Genomic DNA, 17,992 nt, shown 5'->3' with positions numbered 1-17,992 from the left:
TGTCTCAAACATTGGTTATGGTGGCATTCTGAAACAATCTGTTTCACCAGGTTCTTCTGAACAAATTGTTCGTTTTCATTCCGAAACCTGGAATCCTGCACAAGAAAAATATAGTACTATTAAACAAGAGATTTTATCTATAGTACTATGTATTTCTAGTTTCAATCTGATTTGTTAAACAAGAAGTTTTTACTTCGTATTGATTGCATGAGTGCTAAATTTGTTTTAGAACAAGATGTTCAAAACATTGCATCAAAACATATTTTTGCACGATGGCAAGGTATTTTAAGTGTTTTTTATTTTGATATTGAATACACCAAAGGCACTGATAATTCTATCCCTGATTTTCTTACCAGAGAGTTCTTGCAGACACCCAACCATGAGCGTAAGCAAGAAGAAAGGAAAAGAGAAACAGAGAGTGAACCCCCCACCTCCAATACCCAGTATAAAACTCATCAAGAATGAGTCTGGATCCTCCATTGTGCCCAGTATCTCTTCAACAGCACTAGATATTGCCAATAGGTTCACACCTCTTGGTAAAATTGTGCAACCGGCGACCTTCGCGTCTACGGTTTCTACACATTTCGATCTATATGCGAAAGCAATTGCATCGAAAGGACCTACTTTGATTACTCCTCAGTTTTGCCTCCCAAAAGGAAAATATGAATACTTGAAGAAGCCATTTATTACTCATCTGTTTCATATAGAACCTAACCGTTCTAATTTAACAGATCCGTTTAAAATAGTCTCTTCCTATTTCTCCACTAATTTCCACTGGATACCTGAAGATTCTTCCAAAAATCTCCAGTATTATTCCAGTATCTTGATTCTCACCAACTCTCTTGTCATAAAACCCATTTATGATAAGAATGATTCCACCAAATTAATTTACCACAGTGCTTATATACTCTGAGTCATGACCGAGGCCGAATGGGGAACAAACCCATGGACTCCCAAAAGACTCTCAGACTCTGCACTGAGTTATAATTATTTTGATTACATAACTGCCTGGAGACGCTTCATGTTTTTTCAGGTACCAGATATGAGCCATTCATGGTTCATCAATTTTGATACAAGATTCAAAAGAACTTTTCCTTACTGGTTTCTCCAATGGTGGGACCAATTTGGACTAATCCCACAGAATCTCCCTGAGCAGCTCGCCAGAGCTTTTACATTTTATCAACAAGTTGCTGGTACAAAACTGAACCGGCATTCACAGATGTTTCCTTATGAGCTCCATTTTTGCAAGAACTACAAACTACCGTGGATCTTTAAATGGACTTATGAGAAAAATGCTGATATAATTGACCGAGCTTATTTCACAAAATGGTAGGATAGGTTCGGATATACTGAAAAAGTGATTAACCAGATGATTAAAGATTTCCCTCAAGTCGCTCCTGATCTCCAAGACAAGAAGGAATTCCCAGCAATCAAATCTGGTTCACCAGTCCCCGAATATCCCCTGATAGATCGGGCCCCTAATTCACCAACTGCTTCATCAAGAGGAAAAGTCACCAGTTTATCCTTAAAGAAATCTTCTAAGTCTGCTAAAGATAATATCCTCAACAGACTCGGTAAAAAAGATTTGATAAAATTGTTGGAGCAGCAACTGTCTAAGTCTACAAGTGATAATTCTGAAAACGACGAGAATTCAGAAGCATCCTCAGAGGCTTCGTACAGTAATATATTTGGTCATGATTCAGAATGCATTCCAAAGCTGGAAGATGATTGACTACTACTTGAGTTCAAAGAAGACCGACCATAGTCCTCTTTGAGATAATTGTCACTTTGTGCCTAAAGCAGCCGCCCACAGAGACAGCTGGAAGACACAGAGTCGACCGAATTCTAATTTGTCGTCTTACGCCCAAAGCAGCCGCCCACGAGGACAGCTGGAGGACATAATGATGACACCATGAGCCCCGTGACTAAATAGTTCTCACTGTTCACTCACAGATTGATTTACTGTTTTACTTTAATAATTGTAAACAGGAACTCCTTACGCTATAAAAGGAGAACCTTGTTCTGAGCTAAGGCAGAACTCAAACCAGAACTCATTCGAGAGAAAACTTCTGACCCTCTCTACCCTGTTCTTGAGTCTCCTTATTTATTCTGATTTCTGTAAGTGCAAATCTACACTACCTTGTGCCTGTAATTACTTTAAGCTTGTCAATTTCAATAAAGCTTATATGTTTATTACAATTAATTCTGCATACGCATACATGCATATGGCCGGTTTAACCGCCTGTTTATTTTGTGCTTGCATAATTTAATTATTGTGCAATATCTCTTGTTTCTTCCATCCCCATCCTTCTCTTCTTCTTCAGTCAGCTTCGGCTTTCCTTGTTTCCGCTGTCTTGGTATATATATATAATACATACAATTGACTAATATACCCTCACAAGTTACACTAATTACAACCATGTCCCCTAACATAAACATACAAAATGTTGCCATCATCTATACATTTTTAGTATAGATTCAATGAGCAATTTTTACACGTCCGGCAGTGAGCATATGACAGCTATTCATTGGGTTAATACTCATTAGGCACTCATGTTGGAGCGCTCCCAATTCATAACGTGTGGAAATTTGGTATGAATTTTTATGCTTACTTCGTAGACAAAAAAAAAAAAAAATGGACAATATGTTCAAAATAATCCAAATAAACCACAACCATTACATGTTCATATTCATTACTATGAGCATCGTTCCTAGGTACCGCAACAAGGACAATATCCTAACTCGGAAAAATATTAGGCAATCTCAGATTATGGATGACGTGTTACTCTCATCCTTTACAAAATGTCATGCCATTAAAATTGCTTATGTAAAGCATTGATTTTCAATGACATTGCATAATGTGATAGGACGGAAGTGTTACGTGTACGTAATACAATCTCCACAACATTATATATACAGTATACCCCGCATAGCATAAAACAAGAATTGAGATGTTACACCCAAAAAAGATAGGAAATCGAGTGTAACATAGTAAACTCAGCTTTTCCGACCAGCAGTAATAAGCAGAGGCTTCTCTATGCAGTCAGACACAGAGAGACAACTGAAGAGATCTTGAATTTGCGGACTTTGGTTGAATTCTCTGGCTGAAAGAGAACCTCAGTACTTGATCTTACAGTAACTTCCTTCCACTCAGAAGCTGAAGCCCCTTCACTCCGATAGTCTCGAGGAGAGTACAAAACTTGGAGCGTTGAGGAGGCTGCAATTTTCCCACAGAAACTTGAATTGGCATGAAGGTTGAAAATAAAAACGAGAAAACCGTTGAACAAGCATCTAAGATGTGAGTGTGCATGCGAGTTTCACTTTCCTCTTATAATATTCATTTTTTACCCTTTCAGGTGGATATAAAGTGTCCAAATGTTTGGGGTGGCGACTGGCAGTCTGTTTAACACAATATAGCCAAACACTAATGAATGCAAGAGACCGCATATCTGAGCATCAAAGCCATCATCCAGCTTTTTTGTTACTGTCATAGCATACCGACACCATGTACGTGCAATATAGCACATGCAATATGGCAGAAACAGTATCATTAGACTTGTCTACAACAGTCAGTCTAGCTCTTCTTCTACCCTTTTCCCCCTAAAGTAAGTGAAAGGTAGAGCTAGAGCATATCTGGCTCCTTTCATTCTTCAAGGTCATAAAATGCTCCAATAAAGTTTGCATTTCAATTGCAACATGACATCCAATCAGATATTCTGATATAATTGCCTCACTCTTCTACATCACAGGCATCACACAACTGCTTTTATCCACTATTATATTGCCACTTTAAGGATACTGTGAAATTTTGTCCTCCCAGAAGAACAATACATCTACATTCTTCAAAAGCTTTCATGAAAGTGGTTTATTAGTTATTACTCGTAAACTTAACAGAAAGTTAAAAAAAGAACAAACAATTATGCCCTGCCTACATGAATCATCTGTTGTCCTACAAGATTTTTTTTTTTTTTTTTATTAGTAGAAATTCTTTAATCTTCATAGCATCTCAATTCCTGTAACATCTCATGCAACATCACGTGGAAAACCCTTTAAATGAGATGACATGATAAAGACAGACTAGACATGACCCTGATATGGATACTCTTATCAACATTGAAGTAGAATATATTAATAGATGCATTTCCTGCTACTGCCTCATACAACTTTTTTTGTTTTCCTTCTAATCATACTGTAACAGATAGCATTTAACGTGATCTACGGCTAAGGAGTAAGACGCATGCAAAAAATGGCCAATCACTGTATATGGAATTTTTTTTAGCAAATCAAGGTATATGAAATTATTTTAAGGCTTCAATATCTCCGAATTCGAAAACCTAACCCTCGAGCATAATGAATAAAATTTTGATTCCTTAAAAATATTGTATTCTCAATACTCCAGCATAACTGTATCCAAATAAGCAAAAAATTGCAATAGATGTTTGGGAAATTACCTAATCCAAACATGCTCGTCTTTTGGATCACCAAGCGACTGACTTTTGATCTTTTGATATTTTTCAAAGCCTGGATGTCTTCCCGCTTCCCCTTGAATTCCAGAAATTCCCCTAGGGCATATTTATTGCCTTTAAGCTCCAACCTGCGGAGATATTAAGAAGCAACTGTTTGACAACCATCTATGAATTGGTGGCTGAGTGGTAATATGACCCAGTATTTGACAAAATAATTGTCTAGGGAAGTAATTTCGGTTAAATGTGATGAGTTGAAGGGCAGCTCAAGACCAGTAAAGTACTTCAACCTCCCTCATGTAGCATTTATTCATGTCCACACATTGGGACAAAGGAATAACTCATCATACCCAAGGACCTACAAGTATCAATAACCTATTCAAAGTTTTCTTTTTGTTAGTTTATTGTGTAGCTCGATTATTTTTATTGGTGTTATTGATTGTTTAAAGTCTAAATTTCTTGCCTGACATAGGGCATAAATATGCATCGGCTACTTGGCTATCCAAAAGTTTTAAAGAAAAATGTTTTATCAATACTTTGCAAAGAAAAATGACTTTTACAACTCTTTGTACCATATGATGATTTACCGAGTTTTCGAGTCATTTTTGTTTGTAAAATGTCTTGTGAACATAAAAATGAGTATGCAGGCTAGAGTCAGTAGATGAGACAATGACCCAGTAGAGCTAACCCGGGCTTCTTGCAAATTTCTTTGAAAATGCTGGATTATGCTGCTGAATTTTAATCATTTATTATTTTGAAGTTTAATAATGTGATCAATAGTGCTTGAAGCCTATATTGCTTATGGAACTCTTATTACCCGATGCTATGAAAATGTGAAGTAGCATTCTTAACCGTATCGAAAGGGGGTGTTACACACTTTCTGCTATATCTTCATTTTCATCTCTACAAGTCACCATTGCAGGAACTTTAAGCAATTAAAATGAAACTTCAATTATGCATAAAAAAAATGCAGGCTCCAGCTTCTTGGCAATAAAGAAGCCTTGAGCATAGTATTAATGATATCCACCAGGATTAACATAGCACGGAACAAAGTTACGAATACACAAACAACATATACATCAAACTTTAGGGGCATAGATAGCAACACACCTATCCCACATTGGAGCTGTGCCAAGGATGAAATTAAGCTTTTGATGTATAGATTCTTGCATCTCTTTCTTTCCACCACGAAAAGCACCTTTCATCCAACCAGAAAACATACTTTTTGGTTCTGGTTTTAATTGTACCCATTGATCATAGGTAATGACTTCAGAGGGAAAATAGCTAGAATGGATGTTACTACAGGAAAAAAAATTAAAAAAAATCAATATATTTTAGCTAATAAATAAGTTATGATGTAAGAAATTAGTATTAGCAAAAAATCATGGAATTACTAATACACCAAAGTAAGATACTATATGTTTTTCAGAACAGCGCATATATCTACGGCATAATAGTGAACTAAATTCTAATTTATGTGAGCTTCATTTATAAACCCTTCAATCAGCTCCCAACCTAAACACAAAATCAGCTAGAAATTCCGCTGAGACTTTGCAAGCAGCTAAAGCTTGCAGGTCTCAAAGCCTTTAAAAGGGGGACAAAAAAGAAAAAGAAAAAGATGAATGCACAAATGTTTGTCTGCTGAGACACACCCAAAAGTCAAAGCCTCTGAATATCCTCCAGAAAAGCTAATAATGAGCACTAAGAGATATTAACCAACAGCATAGCAAATCTTCTCTCTCAATTTCCTTGGCCAATCAAACTATTAATTGACAAAAAAATATAGCACAATAAAGCTCAGACTGCATATTCCAGGCAAATCATAAAAGTGCCAACTCATGGACATTGATAATAAAAACATACAGGTATATCTCAAATTCAACTAGAGAAACTGTCCTTACAATAACCACGCCATCAGGGATATTTCAACATATACCTGAGCTTTGGATTAGGTAGTACAACTTTGCAAGACAAATATCCCTCTGGTAGAGCAACTCCTCTCTGTTCAAGATATGATTCAAGAATTGAAGCTCTCCTTTTAGTCTCAACCACCTGACAATAAAAATGTCAAAGAACTAGTTGTAAGAAGACATAGTGGACGCACAGGTAATCAAATAGTATCACTACCTAAGTGTATTGCTGTATACTCTCCGTGTACTTAGATGGTGCTTTATGATCAGTAATAAAACTTATCTAATAAAAAAGAGCCAATGATCATATTCTTTTACAAGACTCTCATTGTCGATGGGGAAAAAAACTAATCTTTTAAGAGATATGCTAGGCTTACAAAAACAATAACAAAAAAATTATTTTATAAACTAGCGTGGCATGATGTGTTATCCAGATTGTAAATCTCTTTTTTATTTTAAAATAGATTCGACATCACAACAAGCTACTTCAGTTTGCTTCATTTTTGTAATTCTTTTTGTAATCCCAGCAGTTATCCTCACGAAGTCTGGAACAGCTAACAATCTCACAATCTTATCAGGCACTCCTTTCTAGGCCAAGAGACTTTTCTAGATATCATGAGACTCAAGCATAATTTTTTAGCCACATGGCAAGTTATGTCAGATTTCCATCAAGGAGTGGGCTTATTGAAGAGAATTACAGTGGATCAAAATGATAAAACTGAAAACAAGAAACAACAAGATGACGGTGTAAAACCCAGGGATTGATAATGCACTAAATCCTTATCGTTATGCAACTCAGGTTTTTAATTTTATTGTTTTACTCTTTGAGTTCTATAATTTTACAAATTAGATTCCCCAAAAAAACAATGTAACCTTGAAAGGTTGCTCATCATATATCTACTAGTTAAAATGCTGACATACACACCCACATATATTTACATACATATTAAAGATGGTGATATCACAACTTCTAAGTATAGCATCTACACTAATTTCACACAAGACATTTACTTCTTTAGCCCTACCATGACTAAAATCATCGACTAGGGTTTACCCAGAGCCGTATATTTGGAATACTAATTACTAAGACACCTTTTTTTATAAGATAAATTACCAAGACACCTAAGTAGTACATGATCTGAATTACCAAGAAAGGCTAGAATTTAGCAATAATAAACTGGACATTAAGCTATCCACAAAACTCAAAACATTAAATGAGAACAAGGACGTCAATTAATAGAAGATCACCAGTAATCCGAAAAAATTCAGAACCTAATCACCATGAATAACCAAGTTACAGCAACATGCTTTAGTGCTAAAGCTTTGCACAGCGATAGACTGGCAAGAAGATTGCTGAACTCATTGAACAAGAAACAAGAACTCCAACAGTGACTTACGGGATCAAGAAGACGCTCTGCTCTGTGTTTACTGCCTCCTTCACAAAGCCAGCTGCCATCCGCATTCACTGATACAAATCCTGATAAATTCATGACAGATATCACCACTGCCTCCCTGAAATAATTAACAGATTAGACATAATAAGAAACATGATTGAAATACCAAGACAAAGTAAATTCTTTTTTTTTTTTTTATAAGTAATACCAAGAGAAAATGAATTCTTAACCATACAAACCTCTCTTTTGTTTTTCTCCGCAGAAAATGTTAAGAAAGAAAACTCTTCAGCAAATTCAAGTTTAGAAAGTGGAAAATCTCTTACCCTTTGGTAACGAGAACCATATCGATATTCTGTCTTGAACCGGTATCGGCGTCAGGAATTCGAAGCCCCACATAAACCTTTCCCCTATAAAGCTTTTCAAGTCTAGATTTTAAAAAATAAAAATAAAACATTGAATTAGCGAAGCACTACCTCCGTTTTGATGACGACAAAATGCAGGATAGAAAAAGAAACTTTTGAATCTCGTTATTTTTCTGCTGATTGAGCTAGTCAGCCTATATGAATGAATAATAATGATTTCTTAAATAGATTTTATCAGTTCTGATATAATGAGAAGGTAAAATAAATATTCACATATTTGCTTTCTCTGATTTGTCTTGCATTTTCTCAGCAACCAAGCAGACCAAAAGATAGAGAAAATCAGAATATTTTTATTTTTATTTTCAGTAAATACCTATTCGCGACTGAGAAAAGAGCCCTAGAATCAGAGGTTTCCACATCCAAAACATCGTCATCGCTGAAGAAGCCTCTGAACATTCTGTAAATGATCAGGCCACAGAAAATCTCTACCCACATGATGTTGCCACTCCTGTTTCGCTCCTCAAAATGCTCTGGCACAATGAGAAGCTAATCAAGTACACGTATTACGACTTCCTTGATCGTTCTCTTTCCTTTCCTTTTCTCGGAAAAGTGGCAGTTCCTGGGAAAGTAAGAGCACTCTTATTTTTAAATTAAAGAAAGGAAAAAGCTAATCTCTGGCTCCCGCAGTCTACCGCTGAGTTTTATTTATTTATTTATTTTTACTTAACGATTAAGTAAATATTTTTAAATAATGTTATATTTAAAAATATTATATATTTAAAAATATTAAAAAAATACATATAAATAAATAAATAAACTAGCGAGAGCCCGCGGGAGTTCTCAGTGGTAGCTGTAGAGCTGCCCTTAAAGAAAAATGTAATTTTTGCATAAATTAGCATTATTTTTGCAAAAAAATAAAAAATAAAAACCAAAAACATTGATTATTTTTAATAGATATCACATTTTATTCTTAACAATTTAATTTTAAAATTAAAGTCAATTTTTTTTTTTTTTTATAGTTTTGGAAAATAAATTTTAGGTGTACTCTTATTTTGAAATAACCCCTCAAACAACTAATCACATTTAAAAAAAAAAATAGTACCAATACCATCCCAAAAAAAAAATCAGTAAAAGCCCTGGTTACATCTTTAGGATTCAAGCTTTTCACCCTTTCTTTGAAGTTCAGACCTACCTCTTTTACTATGAAGTTCTAAGAACACAGTTTATGGTATCTTGATCTCACCAGTGTTGCTAAAAAGGTTGAGCAATTTGGGCAGTAGAGATTTTGTAACTTAAACTAGTTTTTCCACCACATCATAGGAAAAAAGCAAAAAAAGCTATGCTACAAATCATCCGCACACACTACACACCACACTTATTTTTATTTTTTATTTATTTTGGATTTTATTCTTTATAAACTAATTAATTTCTTCTACTCATCATCCATACACCATACATTTAGTAAGAGAAAAAAAAAATTATGTGTGGATGAGAATGATGAGTAGAATTTTTCATAGGGAAAGGAAAAAAATCTTAGATGGTCATTGGCATTAGAAGATAGAATTGTGATTTCTTTCTTAGTTTAAACTCAGTTATAATTCGAATGTCCTGACATGAATAATCACGATGTATATTCACGCTCTTGGAACCATCGGATTGATGCAATTCTGCAGCTTTTTGCAGCAATTAACAACGTTATGCCATTTAACATATGGAGAAGAAGGGCAGTTAACACAAAATGGAAAATCAAATAGAATTTCCATCACATACAAGATACTGTCCCACATGGGGGGAATTACATTAGAATAAAAAAAAAAAAGGAAAAAACTAAAAATAATACATGCCTCTTCATTCCTTGACCTATTCTGTTCTTTGGAAGCAAAAACAATGAATCAAACACATTTGGTAACAAAATAAGAGCAAAATATACCTGCCTGCTAGTAAAGCACAAAAGTTAGGCCAAACTGGTCTATTACTCTACTTCTGGCTGCTGCTGGTTCCCTTCTTCTTGAGCAAGCTTCCAAACTTTCCAAGCAAAGGCTTCTTCTTCTTCTTCTGTTGTTGCTGCTGCTTTGATGGTGAGGTTCCACCATCATCAATGTTTTCAGTAGAAGATACCCCATTTATCTGATCAAAGATTTCGCCTCCCTCCACCTTTGAGTTCACTTCCTCTTCAAAGGATTCCTGCCCCACTTCTCTCTCTGGTGAAAACTCTTTCTTTTCAATTTTGCAGCTCTCCCACATTTTAAATTCAACTTCTACCGAGTCGTGTTCTTTTTCCTCCTTCAGTTTTCCATTCACGTTCTCAATTTGGGCAGAATCCATCTTTTCAGCCTCATCATTCAAGAAGTTATTCTTTTCATCTAAGTTCTCTTCTCTGGTTTCCTCGCATTGATCGAGTGGAGACTCCGTTTTAGGCTTCTCTTCTCTTGCATGTCCATTCTCTTCAGAGAATTCAACCACCTTTGGAAGCAAATCGTATTCCTTTTCACTGTCTGTAAGTTCACCATTTTCTTCATATTTCCTTTTGGCCATAGTTTCTTCCAGCAACTTAGATAACTCCTCAACTCTCTTAAGGGAAGCAGCTTCCCTAGTTTGAAGTTCCTCGTTTTCTTGAATTATACTCTGCAACTCATTTTCTTTGTCCAGCAGATTTTCTTTCAATTTGATGTTTTCAGCCTTTGCTTTGCCAAGAGCTTCCTGCAAGTCAATTACCTCAGCCTCAACTTTTTGTAAGGTTTCCATCAGCTGGGCTTCTTCTTCCTTGCTGGCACAAGCTTCTTCCTCATTTTGCTTGAGCAAATTCACCAGCCTATTTATTTCTTTTCCCAGAGAAGAGTTCTCTTCTTCTGACTGCTTTACACAATCCACCAAATGAAGTTCTTTTTGCTCCCACTCAGCCTTGGTGTTTTGCAATTCGTTCTTGGATTGTTGAATTGTATCTGTAAGGACATGAATCTCATGTTTTGAATCATCAAGCATGCTTTCATACTTCTCACTCGTTGCTTTCAAGGCCAACTTCAGATCTTCTATCTGGGTCTCATAATTTTCATGCTCACCTTGACTGGATAACAGTCTTTCTTTCACTTCTCTTGCTTCTGCAGAGACCTCGTGCAAGGCTGAAGCTAAGCTTTCCATCGCCTTCTTGCTCTTCTCTTCTTCATCCCTGGAATTTCCCAATTCATTAATAAGTTTATTTTTCTCCTCTAATAGGGTCTGAGCACTAGAAGCTGCAAGCTTCTCGTTGTTCAAAGCCTGGGCTTTCTCCTCCTTCACAGTTTCAAGCTCCGAATTTAGAGACTCGACCTTTTTGGCCATCTCAGAAGTTTCTTCCTTGGCCACGTCAAGACAGCGTTCTGACTCCTCAAGATCCCCTCTTTGTCTTCCAATTGTAATCTCCAGCAACCCCACCTTCTCTTTTAGAGCAGCAATTTCAGATTCTGCATCATGCAATAAATCCTTATTTCCCTCTAGTTGTTTCATGACTGAATTCAAAGATTCTGATGCAGATCTCTCCAACTTATTTGCTTCCTCAACCCGGGTCTCTAGTTCCTCAACCCTGTTTCGCCACTCCTCCACCAGACCACGAGCGTAAGATTCGGCCATTTTTGCAGCTTCTAGCTCAACATTAAGCTGTTCAATAGAAGCCTCTTTCTCTATCAATTTCTCCTTGACACCTTTCACTTCTTGGAGTTCTTCTTTCAAAGAGTCCATCTCCGATTTAAGCTTCAACACCATCTGGTTGTTTTCACTGACCTCAGTTTCAAGCTTTGAATCAAGCAAGGCCTTCAACTGGGTCACCTCGGCCGAGAGAATCTCCACTTTCTCTGCATGAATCTCGGCAATCTTAGTTGCATCATCGGCATGGCTAAGTGCCTGGTTCTTTGCATCGCACGTCATGGTCAGTTCTTGCTTTACCCTTTGGAGATCATGAGTGGTAGAGAGAAGAGCAGCCACATCCAAAGCATGTTGGTTCCTCACAGTTTCAAGCTCTCTCTGCCATTCATCTTCCTTCTTCTGGGCCGCCTCGATTCCTGCCTGCTCCAACTCAACAGCCCTGAACTTCTCAATCTCTGAATCCTCCTCAGCTCGCTTTTGAGCCGCCAAAGCCTCCTTGAGTCTCTCATTTGCTTCTTCGGCAACTCTTTGTGCTTCTTTTAATTCATCAACTGCTTTCGCCTTCTCTTTCTCAACCAAAGCTATCTGTTCCTTTGCTTTCTTAAGATCTTCCTGAACAACATTCAATTGTGCCTGTAATTCTGATCCCTTTGCAATCCGTGCAGGTTGTTTCTGAAAAAGCAAGATTCTTTTTTATGAGTAAAAAAGCAAGATAACGTGCATATCAACATTCACATCACTTGTCCCAAAAGGAATACAAAGGGAGAATCTCTTCCCATTTAAAGAAATAAACAAACAAAAAATGCAGTGAAAATCACGCTTGATGAATCTGCCTCTTTAACAGTTGACTTGAGGAATTTTCCAGGATTTAGTTTTCATTGTCTAAAAAGTGTGAAAAAAATTTGACTATAATCTTCTGTGCTCTTTTACAAAGCTTTTAGAAGTTCATGAGCCCAACTTTTGAAAAGGAACAAAACAAACTCTAAGTAAGTGAACATAAAATGCGTTTGTAATTCTTACTTCAGGTGGGGTAGCAAGCTTTGGTGATCTTCGCTCAATGGTGGGCTTCGAGGGAACCGATCGTGGAGACCGATCAACTGAAAGGCGTGAACTTTGCAAAGGAGAGGGTGAATCAGATTCTGATTTAGCTACTCCCCTGCTTGGTCTAGCAACTCTTGGAGTTGCTGGTGATGCTTTGTGAGGAGTTTCAGATAAAGCGGACCTGTAAAGTTCAAAATCACATAAATATGGTGCCGTATTAAGAATGCATTGAACTGGACAGGCAATGTGAGATGTACAAACATTAATCATGTCCAGTAAAGGCAAACTCGAAATTAAGAAAAATACAGATGGATCTAAGCCAAAAATGGGAACTTTGCATAGAAATTTACCGTCGGAAGCACACGGAAAATGAAACTAAACAACAAAAGTAGACGCATAAAAATACCCAGAAAAATAAAAGTAAACATTATTCGATGATCAGTGGATAATTATTCAAGGACAGATCCAAGTAAATAAGTACAAATCACAACAAAAAGAACCGAAAATTGAAACAAAGCAGCCAAGAAATCATCAATGAAGAGAAACCCATTAAACAAATCCAATAAAAAATTCCAAAATAAGACGTTAGAGATAAGGCTACAGGGAAATACTTCCACCCAAAATTGAAACAAAGCCGCCAAAAAATCCCCTATAGAGATCATAAACAACAGATCCAACCCACTAATATTCCAAATACGAACCATGAAGGACTGAAATTGAAATCATCCCACTAATCTTCTTAAGAGAGAAGATAAAACAGTGCACACAACAATATAAAACAAAAACCCAAACCAGATCTCTTAAAGACTGGCATAAAAAACAAAGTTCAAGAGCGAGAAAGTCCAAGAGGGATAAAGGGTTGAGTAAACTTACTTGGATTTGGATGACATGGTTGTGGAGATGTTGATATTGTTTGTCGTAGAAGATGAAGTGATAGAGAAGCGTGCTGCCTTGGATATGGAGCTGCTAATATACTGACATTGTAAGAGAATGTCTGATGTTTCAGATCAGCATAATATATATTACAACTTCTTTCGTTCTTTCCGAAACAGCAAACGAAGAAAACAAGAAGTGGGTGAAGTGGAACAAGTAGTAGAAGATGAATCGAAAGAATTTACAGAACAGAAACCAAACTATTTCGGGTTGTTTTTCCTGTCTCTTAACCGGCCACAAAGACAGACTCACAGCACAAACTCGACACACTGGTAGTTGTAACGCCCTCTCCCCCTCTCCCCTCTCCCTCACTCGAGGATGGGTGTATTTTCAGGTGAAATTGCGTTACAAAAGTACCCCTGGTTGTTTCTTTAAACTGTCAAAGGTATTGGTGACTTTTTCAGAGACACAGGGCCCTGATATGTCTACTAACCCTACCCTGCTTTTCAGAAAAGCAGATGATTGAGTTTGGATATTGTAACTGTTCCATTTACTATCATTTCATAACTATAATTTTTTAAAATTTTTATATAAAATATAATAAATAATTTAATTTTTTGAAAATTATAAAATAATAATAATAATATTAAAAAATATCATCTTATTATCAACTTCATATAAAATTATCTTATATCATCTTACTATCTAAATCGAACCTAAATCCTGAAAATTTTTTTATTACAATCCACTGTAAAAGATATTAATTATTTTCTTTTTCTCTTTAGATTATAAAAAAAACAAAGGAAATATCTTTTCTTTTATAATCTTTTGACTAATATATAATATCTTATGACATTTATTTTGAATTAAGTGTTGTATGGTAACATGACATAAGTTTGAAAAAATTCTGATCTCTCAAAATAAAACAATCTAATACAAACACATTAAAAAGTATTTTGACTTCACATAAATAAAATACATGAGAAAAAAATTATTCAAATATATTTTCATTTTATATTTTCATTTTCACAAAACTCATCAAAAAGCAAATTTCTAATTTATTTTTTTTCAATAATTAGAAAAAATTCAACGTACCGAAGATGAGTCGAGCTCTGCCTCTCCATGAGTCCAAATTCTGGAAATGATTTTGAATCTCAACCAATGTAAATTGTTATGAGGGCTGAATCCAAACCACATCAGGTCATTTTCTGTGAGTAGTTTTCCATTTAAGGGGGAAAAATATAGTATAGACAACTAGATAAAATAAATTTTTGAGATAATTAGGGTGTGGATGGTAGCCGTTTAAAGGATCCTGCTCTCCTTCAGATACAGTTGGATTTGAAAAAGACAGCTTGCTCCACGCAGTGTTGGGCTGGTGCGATTCACATGCATGTGTATTCATATTTCATGCTTAAACAAAACGTTTTTCTTAAAAAAAGACTGTTTATTAATGTGAATTCATACAGATCAGATCGAAGTGTGATGCAGCCTCAAGGTACAACTTAATCATTCAATGTTAATTCCAACCACCCTGTCAGTGAAGATTGGTTTTATAGTTTGTAGTCGTGGATTGTCTTCCATTGTTTCTTTTCAAACCATGCATGAGCTATATCTTTGTAGATTGCAGAGAATGAGTGGTCTAGTCATCAAGATTATATAAAAGTAATTTTATAAATTAATATAATTTTATTTAATCTATTAAATTTATTTTATAATAAAAGTAACTTTACAATTTGACGAGTCATGTCAATTTATAAGATTATTTTTATGTAATTCTTTTCTAACTAAAATATTTCTTCTTTTATGACTAGAGTATTTTTCTTCACAAATTTAGAGTTCATCTCTTGAGACGAGTTATATTTAAAAATAAGAAAAAATTTTCTCATCAGCTACTATTTATTACTCAACTCCCCCACATCCTATAAAAACACTCTCATACCCTATGAAAAAACTATAGTTATGGGGTATGAGAATGAATAATGGCTGATACATAGCATTCCTCTAAGAACAATCTGTTTTCTCCAAAATACCGATGAAATTTAAAAAATGAAAGAATATTTATAAAGAATTATACTATTAACCAGTGTTTTAAATTTCGTACCGTACCGGCCGGTACGGCCGAAATTTTTCATTTCGACCGTCTGGCCGGTACAAGTACTATACTTGTTCTATACCGGCTAAAATACCGGCCATACAGGCCGGTACCGGTCCTACCAGCCTCAATTTCGGCCTATACTGGCCTATATTTCGGCCGATACAGGCCGTTATTTCGGCCTGTGTTTTTTTTTTTTCCGTTTTTTCAAACTACAAGCTTATTTTTTAACCCTCAATTCAGACTAGACTATTTATAATTTTTATATATATGTATTTATATATAATTTATTTATATATAGACTATTATTTTAGAATATAATTTATATATATATAATTTATTTATAGATCGACTATCCAGAAACGTTATCCCGAAACGCTATTTCGAAAAAGTACCGATATCAAAATATTTCGTTCCAGTGCCTTGACCGATACGGCGTCTGGTACGGTATTCAAAACATTGCTATTAACAAGAATTATAATATTTTTAATACGTTAAAAACAAGCTTGTAAATAGATTTTCTCTCTATATATGTTTTAGTTTAGCATCGTCTAGAACGAGTATTACAATAACCGAAAAATGATAATTCTTCTTAACCTTCTTTCCCACACTCATCAGATGAATTACCACATGTTTGTTCCTTAGGCAATTGGATGTCTACCTTAAAAAAAGCAGTCTTATTTTAGTATTGATAAGAGTCAAAAGTACGTAATAGTTTTGCCTCCACATTACATTGATTCCATATACCTATGTTGACTTCTACTGTTTGACTCTGCAAATCTTTGGATGGGATGCATTGACTTCTAGTGGTTGTCTGTCGCTAGAGGCCCACAAAAGCAAAGAAAAAGAAAAAGTTCACCCTTTAAAGTTTAAACATATATATTTTATAAATATAAAATAGAAGAAAGAAAATATAAACAACCATTTGCGAAAGTTCCTAAACATTCTTGAGCCCCAGGTAAAATTAATATTTTGAGATTTAATGGAAAAGACAAAAAAAAATTAAAAATTAAAAACTAAAGAAGGAAGAACACGAGAAAGAAAAATTTTAGATACAGCAACAACCTCGATACAGCAACAACCTTTCTTTCCTATGGTCATTTCACAATGGAGAGGGACTTCTATAGTCACGTTTAAGGAGGGTAGTTACAATGGTTGCCCCCACCTCTACTGTAGCTAGAAAAAAAAAAAAAAAACTTTTCTTCCATGACTTTGGCCTCTCTTATGCGTATGCATTATAAGAAAATTGTTTATTTGTGGCCAGTTATTTCCTACGAAAATGACTACTTCCTGCTAAATTGAATTTATTTTCGTCACAAATAGTCATTATCATTATCAATAATCCGTCACAAATACTCTTCATTACAAGAAAAATGAGCATTTGTAATGAATTATTTGCGATAATAATGACTATTTGTGAAGAAAATAGATTCATTTTGACAGGAAGTAGTTATTTTCACAGAAAATAACTAGTTACAAATAAACAATTTACTTGTAGTGCATTACAAACAAAAAAATATATATACAAAATGAAAAATCTCAAATAAAGAAATATTTGTGTATTTTATGTCCGTAATAATTTCCTCTTCTCAAGTATAGAATAGCCCCTAAAATGAAAAATCTCCCAACCCATTGAAGCAAGGAAAAAGACCTTTTTTTAAACTTTTACCCAAATTTAATAGTCAAGTACGCTGATAGAAGAGTAACTCTTTGGGCTGGTGACACCTATAAGCAGCTGTTGTTGTTGTTGTTTATTTCTTTAGTTTTCTTTTTTTTAAAAAAAAAAAAGCAGCTATTGTCGGAGACGAATAGAGAGCTGCCATGTAAGCATTCCTTAGGAAAACATGAAACACGCAAAGCAGGAGATCACTCTCTCTCACCCCTTCACGCTCGAACTCTATATGTCTCCCTCTCCTTCCTGAGTCTCTCTCTCTCTCTCTCTCCTTCCCTCTCCCTAACCTGATCTTCAGAATCTTTCAAAACAAATACTGAGATTTTATCAGAATGACAGACTTCTTGTGCGCTATTAATACCTGTTCTTTCACTTATATTATGTTTTTCACTTTTTTTGTCCGCTTATTGTATTAAATGCTAATCTATATGATGAAAATTGCCGATGAGGCTGAAGGCAAAATAGTCATCAACTCTGGAGAAGATGTTTAGCTTCTTTACCATTGGTACTCTCTCTTTAGCCAAAGTAAAATGATGTGTGATCTTAAAATATACATAAAAGTCGTTC

The 17,992-nt window shown here is 35.3% G+C and overlaps 2 protein-coding genes across 4 annotated transcripts; both read right to left on the bottom strand.

Annotated features, from left to right (window-relative positions):
- Positions 1-2,654: 2,654 nt before the first annotated feature.
- LOC121256252 lies at positions 2,655-8,762 on the bottom strand. Of its 3 annotated transcripts, none has more exons than XM_041156973.1 (7): positions 8,503-8,762; positions 8,091-8,192; positions 7,771-7,885; positions 6,400-6,515; positions 5,574-5,762; positions 4,452-4,594; positions 2,655-3,217 (listed from the first exon to the last, which is right to left on the bottom strand). In XM_041156973.1, the coding sequence occupies exons 1-7, from the start codon at positions 8,622-8,624 to the stop codon at positions 3,036-3,038; spliced, it is 969 nt and encodes a 322-aa protein (XP_041012907.1). In that variant the 5' UTR covers positions 8,625-8,762; the 3' UTR covers positions 2,655-3,035. The 3 variants fall into 3 exon arrangements, with proteins under 3 accessions (XP_041012907.1, XP_041012908.1, XP_041012909.1); XM_041156974.1 differs by lacking the exon at positions 2,655-3,217 and adding an exon at positions 3,224-3,484; XM_041156975.1 differs by lacking the exon at positions 2,655-3,217 and adding an exon at positions 3,531-3,849.
- Positions 8,763-9,857: 1,095 nt separating this feature from the next.
- On the bottom strand, positions 9,858-14,113 carry LOC121254990 (WEB family protein At3g02930, chloroplastic-like). The gene is made up of 3 exons (XM_041155273.1): positions 13,662-14,113; positions 12,768-12,969; positions 9,858-12,419 (listed from the first exon to the last, which is right to left on the bottom strand). Exons 1-3 carry the CDS (start codon positions 13,676-13,678, stop codon positions 10,107-10,109), a joined length of 2,532 nt encoding a protein of 843 aa, XP_041011207.1. The 5' UTR covers positions 13,679-14,113; the 3' UTR covers positions 9,858-10,106.
- Between the last annotated feature and the right edge of the window lie 3,879 nt (positions 14,114-17,992).

The sequence above is a fragment of the Juglans microcarpa x Juglans regia genome, chromosome 3D, assembly GCF_004785595.1.
Source record: "Juglans microcarpa x Juglans regia isolate MS1-56 chromosome 3D, Jm3101_v1.0, whole genome shotgun sequence".
Lineage (NCBI taxonomy): Eukaryota > Viridiplantae > Streptophyta > Magnoliopsida > Fagales > Juglandaceae > Juglans > Juglans microcarpa x Juglans regia.
Note: the sequence above shows the minus strand (reverse complement) of the source record. Positions and strands in the feature narration are given on the sequence as shown.